This window comes from Herpailurus yagouaroundi, unplaced genomic scaffold (assembly GCF_014898765.1).
Source record: "Herpailurus yagouaroundi ecotype Mexico unplaced genomic scaffold, PumYag 142, whole genome shotgun sequence".
Taxonomy (NCBI): domain Eukaryota; kingdom Metazoa; phylum Chordata; class Mammalia; order Carnivora; family Felidae; genus Herpailurus; species Herpailurus yagouaroundi.
The window spans coordinates 58,983,572-58,997,896 of NW_024412397.1; the positions used below are offsets into that span (position 1 = coordinate 58,983,572).

General features: G+C 43.8%; 1 protein-coding gene across 9 annotated transcripts in view; it reads left to right on the top strand.

Annotated features, from left to right (window-relative positions):
* PTPRM (protein tyrosine phosphatase receptor type M) overlaps positions 1-14,325 on the top strand; it is an 806,292-nt gene that overhangs the window by 735,080 nt on the left and 56,887 nt on the right. For all 9 annotated transcript variants that reach the window (XM_040479372.1, XM_040479375.1, XM_040479373.1 and 6 more), the window contains one exon: positions 12,885-12,982. In XM_040479372.1, the coding sequence (XP_040335306.1) occupies positions 12,885-12,982 (98 nt within the window). The remainder of the gene's footprint in view (positions 1-12,884; positions 12,983-14,325) is intronic.

The window sequence follows — 14,325 nt, forward strand, 5'->3', positions numbered from 1 at the left end:
AAATAAATAAACGTTGAAAAAAAAAATTAAAAAAAAAAAAGTGGTCAGTTACAATCTGCACCAAAGAGCCAGGAGCAGTGTGGAGCTGAAGCAAAAGGAATTCCTGCAGACTACTTCTGAGATCCATTTCACACAGCAAATTCCCAGGAAATGCAGGTGTCCCCAAGCACTGCGTGTCAGCTTAGGAAAAGGACTGAGGAGTCCATAGTTAATGGGTGTCCAATGAGTTTAAAGAATTACTGTTCTTTTTAAATTATATAACAGTATCATTGTTATGCTCTTTAATATTTTTTAAGTTTATTTATTTGTGAGAGAGACAGAGACCACGTAAGCAGGGGAGGGGCAGAGAGAGAGGGAGAGAGAGAGAATACCAAGCAACGTACAACCTGTCAGCACAGAGCCTGATGGGGGCCTCGAACTCATGAAACCGTGAGATCATGAGCTGAGCCAAAACCAAGAGTCAGGACGCTTAACCGACTGAGCCTCAGGCACCCCATGGTTATATTCTTTAAAATATAGGGAGATACCCAGTGAAATATTTATATGCAGACAAGAAACCATAAACACTACACTCGCAAATAATCCTTCCCATGGCTTCAGATAAAGGTGACTTCTACCCTGACCCACACCCGAAGCCTCACTACTTACCCAGGGGAAAGCAAACAGGATATTAAATATTTTCACCAATAATTTATTAACACGTTTCCAAAACAGAATTCCTAGCAACACAGTCAGACCAACCTTATTCCACTTAGGTTTGACATATAGACAGATTTTTTTTCTACGCTTGCTTCACATTTAGAACACTTCGATCACTTTCGAAACCTTTTTAGTTTTGAGTTTGTGTGCCAGCATTTTTATAGAGAAAAATATGTTGGTATTTTTTTCTTTAGCAAAACCCAAGATTGTAATTTAAGTCATCATATGGCGTAGGTGGTATGAGAGAAGCCAAAGTTATTCTTTAAACTTGATTTGGGATTTTAGCATTCCACAAATTTATCTAAATGGTTAAAAGTGTGTACATGCTTGTGTGTCGAAAATAACTTATTTGAAGACTCCCAAGGGTGATCGTATAGATTTTTTTTCAAAATGCTTTATTTAGGTTAATTTTAACACGTGTGGCTTTTATTAAGGAAAGAAAACTTCTAAAAATATTATGACAAAATTAGGTGACAAAGCCACTATTTTCATTTATTTCCTTATTTCCAGGTCTTAAAATTCCTGGTAGGGGAAAAGGAAAAAAGCACTCAGAATACCTGACTCATTTTGTTTTCAGTTTCCTTTTTTTGAAAAAAAAAGTGCTTCTTTATTTTTGCTGTGACTTGTGACATAATTAAGACTGGTGTGGAAATGCAGGAATTGTATCCTAGCAGGGATAAATTAAGGAAAACCACAATAAAAACTGTGGAGGTATGTAAAAATTTACAACAGAAAAGAAAGGAACTGTAATAATGACCAAAGAAGGTAGGACGGACTCATACTGCAACTGAGAATACTAGACAATACGAATATGAAAAATGGGAAGGTAGAGATTAGAATTTTAAAATAGCAAGTGCCTTGTATTTCTTAGGAAGAAAATTGGGACCGATTAAATGTATCTCTTTGTTAAGACATAGCAAAGAGTATCTGCTGAGTCATTCGTTATACTTTTTGTTGTTAAATATTTCATAACTCTTTAAACCGAATAAGTGAGTAAGACAAAAGACACATTACTAACCAAAAATAGAGAGATGATGGTGGAAGGTTTATGACCCACAGACAGAGGCTTCCCGGGCCGTTTTAGACTCTGCGTGCGGCCTGTCCATTAGGGTTTGGTTTGTACCAATTTTCTCTTAGTTAAACCCGACGTGACCTTTTGGGGTCCAGTCAGGATGGCATATGTTCTAGTAATGCACCTGGAAGCCAACATTCCACGACGCTTATCATCTAGGGAAAGCCCCGAATATTTGCACAGTTAATGTTGGCACACTCTCTGATTTCAGCCTGAAAGGCCAATTTTAGGGAATTGGATGGTTGCTCATGGATATGGCAGGAAGCGTGTGCCTCATTTTAGGTTGTAAGAGGAGCACGCACCTGTGAGCCAATCTAGAAGAAACAGGGTAATTGGCAAGCAGCTGCTAACCTGAGTGGGCCAGGCAAAGGGGAAAGACCCACAGTGGGGAAGCCTCCTCCAGGGTAAGAAGGGATCTATCTTTGTGCGAGAACCACCGAAATCAGTAGCTGCACACGCTATTTAACAGCGTGATTTAAGTCATCGCTTTTGACACTACTTCTAAAAAGGTGTACTTTATGCCAATTTTCTCTTTTGCTGTCACTAAGTGAAAATTCCAGTAGGCTGGTGAACATTCCGAACCCTGTAATTCTGGGCGTAGAGAATGCTTCCCGTAAGAGCTATCCTTGGAAATCCTATTTTATCATTGCTACCAGTTATATTTTTGAATTTAGTTAAAGAAAGTATTCCCAAGTTTTCCCCATCACACAACAGTCCTCAGTGTTTGCTCCTAATTTCTTCATTGATTTCTGTTGTTGCTTTAGAACGGTAATATCTGGGAGGGGGCGATATTCTTAGCAATTCAGGAAAATGAGCAAATCACCTCTCATGCACCCAGCCGTCTCAACTTCGGTTTCCACTTTCTGCAGCTGAAACCAAAAATTATTCATAAAAATTCCATGATTTTAACATAAGTAGCCTCAGGGGAGAGCAAATGCACCTATCAAGTAAGTATTGTTAAGGATTATTAATGCAGAAGCTGACTGTTTTCTGTGTCACCATTATCGTTTTTGTGATACACGAGGCAGATTCAGTCCGTAAGACATGGTGGCATATTTTACCTTTTACATTTCACTACGGCTACAAATGAAAAGCTACTCAATGTAAAATTATAGATGTATTACAGAACTATCATACTGAAAAATCACATAAAGTTTTCTAATAAAAACTTATTCAGAAACCACTGAAGGGACATCTAATGCTCTGAATGTTGAATAACTGACTCCATAATACTTACTCTAGATTATTGCCAGCAGCAACAATAACAATAATGGATCAAAAATTTAGGACCACTTTTATTTATGAGCAAGAGCTTTAAAATAAATGCATAAATCCTAGGCTTGTCTTTTTCCACATTCGTATTCCACCTTCGGTGGCCGTCTGTCCTAATGGAATGAACTGGATGCTGAAGGACTTGACCGAGCCCAAGCCAGGCCAGTGACCAAAGCAAGGGCTCCTCGGTTTTCTGCAGGCACTTTGCCCTTAGGTTCCCTGCCCTCTCCCTCTGTACTTCCACCATTCGGTGTGTACCCCACACCAGACACACCCCCCTCCCACGCCCAGGACCAGTCATGTCACATAGGTGAAGAACTGATGTTCACAAACGAGCCTTCCACCCCGGTCTGTTGAGGTCATTCTGAAATTTAAAAAGTGCAGGGCGCCCGGGTGGCTCAGTCAGTTAAGCATCCAGTACTTGATTTTAGCTCAGGTCATGGTCTCACGGTTCATGGGATGGAGCCTCACATTGGGCTCTGTGCTGACAGTGTGGAGCATGCTTGGGGTTCTCTCTCTCCCCCTCTCTGTCTCTTTCTCTGTCTCTGTCTCTGTCTCTCTCTCTCTGTCCCTCCCCCACTCACGCCCTGTCTCCCTCTCTGTCAAAAATAAATAAACTTTTTTTTTTTTTAAGTGCAATTGTATTGACCTGAGTTGGAATCCCAGCTTCAAAGGCGCCCAGGTGGCTCCGTCGGTTAGCATCTGACTTCTGCTCAGGTCATGATCTTGTGGTTCGTGAGTTCAAGCCCCATGTCGTGCTTTGTGCTGACAGCTCAGAGCCTGGAGCCTGCAGCCTGCTTCCAATTCTTTGTCTCCCTCTCTCCCTCCCTCCGCGACCCCCCTATCATGCTCTGTCTCTCTCTCTCTCTCTCTCTCTCTCAAAAATACCTAAAAACAAACAAACAAATAGGCACTTATTCTCCTAAGCCTGGTTCTCATCTTAAAATAGAAAAGTATGCAGTTGCAGAGATGCGTAAACGAGACAGTACACATAAGACACACCTGGCCCGAGGGGCTCATCACTGCCCCTCATTTAATTGTTCACTATCTTTGTCATCCTGCTTCCCAAGTCCCCTTTACTTTCCAGCCCAAGGCCCTCAGCTCCTTTGCACCAGGGACAGCAAGAATCCAGCTCAGTGTTGTCCACAACCGCCCTCCAAGGGCAGCCCGTCTCCCCGGTCTGATTCAGATGGGATCCCCGTCTCTGCACTAGGTCACCTTGAGTGTGCCAGCTGCGCAAGGCCATCCGGAGGCCAGTCACCCTGCCCACCACTGTTCTGACCTCCCTACCCCCATACTCCACACGCTTCGGAGGAATCACCCTGTGGAGCCATGCCACCACTGTCTTTGGGATTCCAGACATTTCCACACTGCCTGGACATTTCCACTGCTGGTCTCTGCCAGCCACCGACATGTCCAGGGAGCCATCCTTGGAACAGTTCAACATTTTTTGATACACCTAGACTAAGATATTTAAAATGTGCCTTTCTCATTACTCGTTGCGTTACCTCTCTATTTACTCTTTGTTTGCTGTTCAGATTCGACATAGTCGTGTTTCTTGAGAGTTTTTGTTCAGTAAATAAAACAGGTCCCTCCACAATGGGCACACATCTGTCTGCCTGCTGCGGGAGAGCTGAGCGGCTCCCTCTGGACTTGACCTTCTGGTAGTTGGACTCCCTACTTGTTAAAAGGAGATAGTATTAAATGTTTTCTAAGATGAAATGAGGACTGATGTAATTAGAATAAACATTTTATGATATGTGATAAATATATTTTGACTGCTTTATAGACTTAAGCATATCTAACCTGAAAGAAAACACATGAAACCTCCAACCACGGGTTTCATCCAGGAAAAATACGGCACTCAAGCCAGACATTCCACTTCCATTTATTTTTTTTTTTATTTTTTTTTAACGTTTATTTATTTTTGAGACAGAGAGAGACAGAGCATGAACGGGGGAGGGGCAGAGAGAGGGAGACACAGAATCCGAAACAGGCTCCAGGCTCCAAGCTGTCAGCACAGAGCCCAACGCGGGGCTCGAACTCACGGACCGCGAGATCGTGACCTGAGCCGAAGTCGGCTGCTCAACCGACTGAGCCACCCAGGCGCCCCATTCTACTTCCATTTAAAAGAATAAGTGTTACCAGCCTCTACTGCTTTCAAGTGTTCTGAATTCAGAGCATCCCAACATGTACCAAATTACTCTGATTTCTTTTTTTTTTTTTAATTTTTTAAATATTTATTTTTGAGAGAGAGAGAGCGGGCGAGAGTGGGGAAGGGGCAGAGGGAGAGAGGGAGGCACAGAATCTGAAGCAGGCTCCAGGCTCTGAACTGTCAGCAGAGAGCCTAGCACGTGGCTCAGACTCACGAGTCATGAGATCACAACCTGAGCTGAAGTCAGACGCTTAACCGACTAGGCCACCCAGGCGCCCCACCCCGACTTCTACTATGATCAAATACAGGTTTCAATGGCATTGTTTAACAAAGTTTTCTCTTTATTTAAAAAAAATACTCCATTTCTAACGTCAAGTTTCACCCAAAATAGAAATTTGTTTCAGACAAAGGAGGCAGGAAGCCCTGTGATTTTTCAGAGTCAGTATTTCAGTCAGTTGCTTTGTTTCAGACCTGAGCAGCTCCCCACAGTAGTCTTTGAGATGGGTAAGAGTTTTGTCAAGTGCAAGAAAGCCCGTTGTGCATGGGGGCTCCTTCTCGGGGAGATCAGTGTTGATGGCGTCCGTATAGACTTAAGTATCTAGAAATGAATCCTTTTCAAACTAATCATGTACCCCATGGAAAATCTCCATGTGTCTCCAGAAGTGTGCATAGCTCAGTTTGAAATGCAAGTATCTTAGGATTCTTACTTTACTTCCCTTTAAATGAGAATGTAATATGTCCTTGACTTTTCTCTACCTTCTACAACTACAAGCTTCTTGAAAGTAGGGGCTATTCTTCTGTAATTCACGTTGGCACCCCTTCTACACCTCAAAGGGTGCCTGGCACAGAGCAGGCTGGGTGCTCACCTATAGATACAGGCTGCATGCTCACATTCCCACCAGGGGCCAGCAAGGGGGTGTGAATGAGGGAAGCAAGCTAGGTATGAGACCATTGGGCACCGAGAAACTGTGACCCGAATGGTCAGGTCCGCGTTCACAGACCTCCAAGGAAGACGTACATTAAGAACAGACTGGCCTCACAACTGACTGTAAATGTTTGAAGAAACAGGGAACCATGGTTTGGGTCTCGGAACACTTGCCTGACGAGGTGACCTTCAGTGGGCCAAGCCGAGACGGATAGCAATCGGAGGAGGGCTTCTGCACTGCAAATGCTCCCAACTGCTGGCAGCTCAGGACCTAGGAGAAGTAGGGGCAGTGGAGAAGGGGACTGCGGCTGGCCATACTCAAGAAGTTGGATTTGATTCTGTGGCAGGGGGACCCATGGGAGGCTGGAAGGCAGGAATCACCCCGATTACAATTATGCGTGTTTGAAGAGGTATTTTCAGGTGGTCGACGTGGGTTTTCTTCTGTGATCCTCCTGCCGGGATCATGATGACTGCGCGCACGCCCCTGTCGGTTAGAACCCTTCTGAGTCGCTTTTGACATTGCCACGGAGGCAGCATCACACAGTGGGGTAAGGCCTCACATGTCAGCTCTGCAACCCACGAGCCATGTGCCCTCAGACAATCTGCCTGACTTCCCCGGGGCCCCTCTCCTTCCAGTAACATGCACCTGTTACACTGGAATGCAGTCTTTTTAATGAGTTACTACACGTTAAACTACTTCAAACGGGACCTGAGAAACAGCAGGTGCCCAAAAGAGGTTAGGTATTAGTCTGTTCATGACGGGATCACATTTTGAATTTGTACTATCGTTCTTCCCTTCAAAAAACTCCAATATGCCACTGTGAGCTTAAGGACCTTGATTTCTTGGCAGTTCTGGTTAACACAGAAAACACACCATATAGAAATTAGAACATGAAGAAAAGAGATGCAAGTCTTCTCTCAAGATTTGAAATTACGATTTTTTTAATATCGCTCACTTTCCATGAACTGAAAGAACTCACCTTACTCAATAGAGCCCACCTTGAATGTCTCATTGATGCTTGTCATTGCTTTTAATTTTTTTTTTTTTTTTTTTATTGTGCTCTAGTCCCTCCTGACCTTTTTATTGTTGTTGTTGTTGTTGTTCCTTCCGGGCTCGGTGGTGGTAGGAATGGCCCCTGCACACATTTTCTTCTCGGCAGAGGTCCACGTGAGTCCACCATTGTGAGGGAAACAATGTATTATCGGCCTGATATTCTTGAAATTTTGAGACCTTCCCTTGCACTTGCTTGAGTCCCTAGGGGGACAACTGCTGGGAAGAACTTTCTTGCCTGTTGTGCAAACATCGGTAAAATGCAGCCATAGCAATCTCAGAGGCTCCCACCCAGACACAAACTGCGGAAATCAGATCCTGGGGCTGTCGGTCACAGCCGTTCGTCCCTTGAGCGACGGAGGTTTTCCAGAGTCCTTTGCCTAACTCTGTAGATTCCTTGTCTTAGGAGTTTAGTTGTTTGTCCACCCTGGAAGCAATCCCCAGTGACCTTTCTATATTTGTCCTCGTGGTAAGGGCATGTGCCACACCAGCGTCTGGGAGACAGACATCAGAGGCAGAGGAATGCTGACTCTCCCCTGGTGTTCCGCCCTAAATCTCAGCTCTGTCAGGGCACAGGTGCCAGGGATAACCACCTTGAATCCCGGGCATTTATCTGAAGGCTCATGGTGACCAGGGTCACTCAGACCCCACCAGGAGCTACCAAAATCAAAGGGAGTGGATCTTGGTATCAGTAAAGCCTGTCCTGTGCTGGCCTCTGGCATGCTTTTTGATTTTTGTTAGAAGACATGTATCTCTGAGTCATAATTTATTCGTGTCTCAGGAAATAATTTGAAATACATTATTCAGTATAATTGGAATAATTTCAAAAAGAAAAGAAAAACAGGACTGATCAATTTTGCATTAAAAACCTTAAATTCCGGGGTGCCTGGGTGGCTCAGTCGGTTAAGCGTCCAACTTAGGCTCAGGTCATGATCTCGCGGTCCATGAGTTCGAGCCCCACGTCAGGCTCTGTGCTGACCGCTCAGAGCCTGGAACCTGTTTCAGATTCTGTGTCTCCCTCTCTCTGTCTCTCTCTGACCCTCCCCCATTCATGCTCTGTCTCTGTCTCAAAAATAAATAAACGTTAAAAAAAATTTTTTTTTTAAAACCTTAAATTCAGGTGCCTTCCTTCTTCCTTTAGTCCCCTTCCCCTCCAAAAAAAGCATGAAAACACAAACCAAGATTTGAATGAACATTCACGAAAATATCTTGCATCATTAGTCAAGAGGACAAAACTCTTCAGTGCCCACCCCCGAACAGTTTTGTTGGTGAACCGCCATGGCCACCAGATCAGGGAGGTCATGTGGTGTGTCAGAAAGGGGGCTGCTCTCAAATGACAGCACAGTGGCACACACGTGAAGGGGAGAAGAGACCAGGAAACCAAGCCAAAACTACACCGGGGGAGATGGGGACCCTCTCCTTGCATGTTTTTTTCTTCCTGGGATCAACTCAGAATAATCTTTGTGTTCAAATTCATTTTCAGATATTAGCCCAAACTGTTACAGTTCCTCTGGATACTGATTGTAATTTTAGCATTGAAAAGAACATCACCTATTTCATTTTTCTAGCCCAGTCTTTTTTTTTAGTCTAATTTTTCTATCCTAATTGTTTGTTGTTTTTTTTTTTTTAGTCTATCCCAATCTTTTTTTTTAAGGCAGCAAGTAAGAAAATCATCAAGAATACCATTTATATAATCACCCAAGCGAACCACTAATGCTTATAAATGCCCTTGATTTTAAAGTTAACCCATGTGTAGTTATGTAAACATTAAAAACCCCTATCACCTTCATAGCCTCTGAGCCCCCTTGGTGAAGTGATACAGCCATGTTCCTAGACGACATTTTATGTACGAAGTTCCTTCTAAATCAGAGAGAAATGGGATTCCTCCATTCAAATTGCTGGTACCCAGAGTTAGACTAATTAGTAGATTCAAAACAAATCTTTGGTGTTCTGCAATTCACCTCCTCCATATGAGACCACCTGATAGGTCAGAAGGTAGAGCCGAATGTTCCTGATGCTCTGGATCCGTGGTTCTCCACCAGGAGAGATTTGAAAATACACCCAGACCTAACCTCACCCCAGACCAATTAAATCAGTCTTTTGGGTTAGGATCTCAGAATTTTTTTTGAATTTTTTTTAATGTTTATTTATTTTTGAGCTAGAGGGAGACAGAGAATGAGTGGGGGAGAGGCAAAGAGAGAGGGAGACACAGAATTGAATCAGGCTCCAGGCTCTGAGCTGTCAGCACAGAGCCCGACGCGGGGCTTGAACTCACGAGCTGTGAGATCATGACCTGAGCTGAAGTCAGATGTTTACCCACTGAGCCACCCAAGCTTCCCAGAGCTCAGAAATTTTTAAACATTGCTTAAACATTTTTAAACATTAAAAAAAATTTTAACATTAAACATAATGTTTTTTAACATATTTTTTAAACATGTTTTTTTAACATAAAAACAGATTTTTAAACATTAAATTTAAACATTTAAATATTTTGGGAGAGAGCACAGGGGAGGGGCAGAGAGAGAGGAAGTGAGAGAGAATCCCAAGCAGGTTCCACACTGTCAGTGCAGAGGGGACACAGGACTCAAACTTACAAACCATGAGATTATGACCTGAGCCGATAACCAAGAGTTGGACGCCCAGCCGACTGAGTCACCCAGGCACCTCAGATCTCAGAATTTTTTTTTTTCAACGTTTATTTATTTTTGGGACAGAGAGAGACAGAGCATGGACGGGGGAGGGGCAGGGAGAGAGGGAGACACAGAATCGGAAACAGCCTCCAGGCTCTGAGCCATCAGCACAGAGCCTGACGCGGGGCTCGAACTCACGGACCGCGAGATCGTGACCTGGCTGAAGTCTGACGCTTAACCGACTGAGCCACCCAGGCGCCCCAAGGATCTCAGAATTTTTTAAAAGCTACACAATAATCGTAACCTGCAGCTAGAGTTGAGAACCACTGCCCTCAGTAGGGAACAGTTACTGGAGGCCAGGACGGCACTCTGGTTACCTAGGGAAGTGGACTGAGTTAAGTTGAGAGGCAAAGCCTTGAGTCTGGGAAACAGAGGAGGGACTTGGTTGGTGGTTGGGAGCAGTAGTCCAGTCACAGCACTCTGAGGCCTGCCTGATCACTGCTCTCACACATTCCGAAGAGCCCCTTGCAAAAGATGCCCCCTTTCAATGAACTGGAAAGGAGTGAAGCCGATGTGCTTTCCAGCTTCTATAGATAGTCTCCAAAATAGAAGTTGAGGAAGGAAATCATGTAAATATGATCTATTAATATTCCTTAATCCTGAGATATGTTTTAGTATGTTTAATAGTAAATAATACAATTTATACATAAGCATATAGGCTCACTTCTTGATTCACTTATTCACTGAGCTCCTGCTATGTCCCAGGTGTTCCATAAGGCACTAAGGAAATTGTAGTAAAACCACAGCCACAGCCATGTTTCCCTCCAGGGGGATCTTAAATAATCACAAGGGAGTCTAAAGCTCAGAAAGGGGAAGTGAGCTGCACTTGGGAACTGGCCCACAGCCTGGAATATCTCTGGAGTGACTCCTGTTGGACACGGAAGGGAGACGTGGCTTTTCTTCTGCAGGCACATGCCATCCACAATGCTGGAACATCTGATTCATCCACCACAGCCATGGTCATCAGAACTCTTTCTGCAACTTGCAGACTAGGTGGCTCAGGCCCGTGTATCTAGTGAAGGAAGCAGAAAGTGCCTGGGCCGCCTCTTTGCGGAGGGGGAGGGGAGTCATGTTGGGAAGGCTATCTGTGTATACAAAGATAGACTCAGGGTATATTTGTTCTTGTGAATAAGCGACAAGCGGTTCAGGACACGATGAATGCTCCTGTCCACAGGCTACAAACGTAGTGATGGATGGGATCCAGTGTTTACGTGTCCCCTCTGTAACCTTAGATTGAAGTCGTTGAAATCCTCAGCCCATACCTCAGGAGAATGGCACGTGCGTGGGCTGAAATGGCGGGGCACAGCTTCATGAGAGGTGGCGGGCCTGGACCCATCAGGGGACAAGACACAGAGACATCAGGAGGTGGAGTCAGTTTTCCCAGGAAGGGTGAGCGTGTCGTCAGAGCAGCAAGGAGGAATGATAGAAGCTTGTGTTGTAGACAGAAGGCAAGGAGGTTTTGAGGTGAAACTGGAGAAGAAAAATTACCCAAGAACCAGCTGATAATTGGTCAAGATGAATGGGAGGTACCTGAAGGGGGGCCCCGGCTGTGCCACCATTACTCAGTGTCCAAGCCTTAGCCAAGGAAGGACCACTTATAAATATCTTTGAACACACCTTGTCTTCGTGTTCATGCTTTGCTATTTATAAAATGCCTAGGTATGCATTAACTCCACGACTCCTCAAAATAACCCTGAGATGTGTCATTGAAATCAGTATGTAGATCAAGCAAGATGAAAACACTGAAGCTTACAGTGGCTAACTTGTCCAAAATCACACAGCCAGTGAAAAGGTAGAGGCAGATCTCAAAGTCAGATATTTGAGTTCCAGATCCAGTAATCTGCATTGTCAAGATCCTATAGTACAACCGGGTCCTGGTCCCAGCATGTGCCTGACCATTTGTATGATTCCCCACGTATCATGTGGCTCTTGTGCCTTTGAGGTTGTGCTCCTCTCGTTTCCTTGCATTTCTCCTTGTTCTTTTTTTTTTTTTTAATTTTTTTTTCAACGTTTATTTATTTTTGGGACAGAGACAGAGCATGGATGGGGGAGGGGCAGAGAGAGAGGGAGACACAGAATCAGAAACAGCCTCCAGGCTCTGAGCCATCAGCCCAGAGCCTGACGCGGGGCTCGAACTCACGGACCACGAGATCGTGACCTGGCTGAAGTCGGACGCTCAACCGACTGCGCCACCCAGGCGCCCCTCTCCTTGTTCTTTAAAGATTTGTACTGTTACGCTTACACCCTCAGACATGCATGAGCATCAAGTAGAGATTAGGGTTTTTACAAATCTGGTTTCGAAGAAATGTTATATTCCAAATTCCTGTACCTGCTTCTATAGAACTGGCATTTTGTAATGCCCGCCTCCCCCCTCCCCTTTTTTCCCGGGTCCATAAGAAAGAGCTTTGGAATACTCAGATCCCGGGAGTTGAGCAAGGAGGTACTGATCACGTTCAGTGACAGGAAGTACATCTGCTTAAAAGTCTAATTTCTCTCTCACTTTTGGAAGTCAGGTGAAAAAAAAAAAAGGATTAATTTGACAGATGGCACAGAATAAGAAAAATATTAGAAACAAGAAGAGGCCATTTTTCCTACAGAGGCTCATTTCATTCTATATACCATTTCCCTGGGATATCTGCCAATTGTTAGCAGGAAGAGTGATGTTATCCATTTTTTAAAATTTCACTCTTGAGTATTATGGAGATAAATAGCTAAATGATGGAGAAATAACTTTCTTTCACAGCAGTCGTTTAAGAGAGGTAGAAAGAGCTCAAATGCAGAGACATTTGATGACATGCGAAAATTCAACCATGCATGAAAAATTCAGTATCTCTGGAGGTGCTGTTTGAGCAAGGGCACCCATCAACACTAGCATCGGTACTAGAAAGGAGAGCTAAGTCCATCTATAAAAGTGAGGGGACTGCATGCGAGCCTTGATAGGTTTATTTGCAAGCCCCAGAAACTGGCCAGTTGCAAACTTACAAAGAGAAAAAAAAAGTCTGTGTTCTGTTTTGCTGCAGGACCAATGCAGGAGACCATCTATGACTTCTGGAGGATGGTGTGGCACGAAAACACCGCAAGCATCATAATGGTGACCAACCTCGTGGAAGTGGGAAGGGTAAGTCGGCCGTCCACCTCCACGGCCACATGTTCCTTGCTCAGTTGGTAACGTGGAGTAAGGCCAGAATAGGCTTTTGAAGTATTGTGTGTACTTTAGTAAACGTTAACTACGACACCTCCTCCTGTCACTTGCTGCACTTGCTTATAAATTATCAGTAAACATAGACTGAATTGCTTTCATTTGTTGCGATAGCAACAGACAGGCAAGGCACTCAGGATTTAAAAGCAGTTGTTATCTGGCTATATCGAGCACATGAAAACACCTCTAAGCGCGAGAACACTTGTTGCTGGGTGTCAAAACACAGTGGGTGCTGCATTAGACGCGACTGCATTCCCTAGCTCCGGAACGTTGACTCTGAAAACAGAGTAAGCCACTGGATGCAGTCCTGAGCTTGGCATTCCAGCATCTCCTCCTGCTTAGATTTTACTTTCCTGCCTCTCTGTTTCTGAACCTGTCAAATAGAGATCGTCGTCTTCCCCCTGAAGTCTTGTATGACTTTATCTGTAGGAACTGGTCACGAGAGCTGTTTTTATCAAAGCGGAAAATACTTCAGCAGTTATAACCTAGGTAGTGGTACGCTATAGGATTATTTCCAAAGTGAAATTTATAAAGGAGAAATACACAGGGTGCAATTGCTTTGTTTTATAAGAGGGTCAATTCCATGGCTCTGCTCAACTCAAGAATCCGTTAGTTCTTTTTTTTTTTTTAAGTAAAAGTTTATAATTTATTATGTACTTTGATTTGCATGTGTCATCTCATTAATTGTCACTTTAACCTTATGAAGTAAGTTGGTATGACTTCCTAGTTTTTTTTTTAATTTATTTATTTAAATTCAAGTTAGTTAACATACAGTATAGTATTGGTTTCAGTAGAACCCAGTGATGTGTCACTTACATGTAACACCCAGAGCTCATCCGAAGTGTTCTCCTTAATGCCCATCACCCATTTAGCCCATCCCCCCACCCACCTCCCCTCCAGCAACCCTCAGTTTGTTCTCTGTACTCAAGAGTGTCTTATGGTTTGCCACCCTGTTTTTATCTTAGTTTTCCTTCCCTTCCCCTATGTTCATCTGTTGTGTTTCTCAAATTCCACATAAGTGAAATCATATTATATTTGTCTTCCTCTGACTTATTTCACTTAGCATAATACACTCTAGTTCCATCCACATTGTTGCAAATGGCAAGGTTTCATTCCTTTTGATCCCTGAGTAGTATTCCATTGTATATATAAACCACATCTTCTTTATCCATTCATCAGTGGATGGACATTTAGGCTCTCTCCATAACTTGGCTGTTGTTGCTAGTGCTGCTATAAACATTGTGGTGCATGTGCCCCTTCAA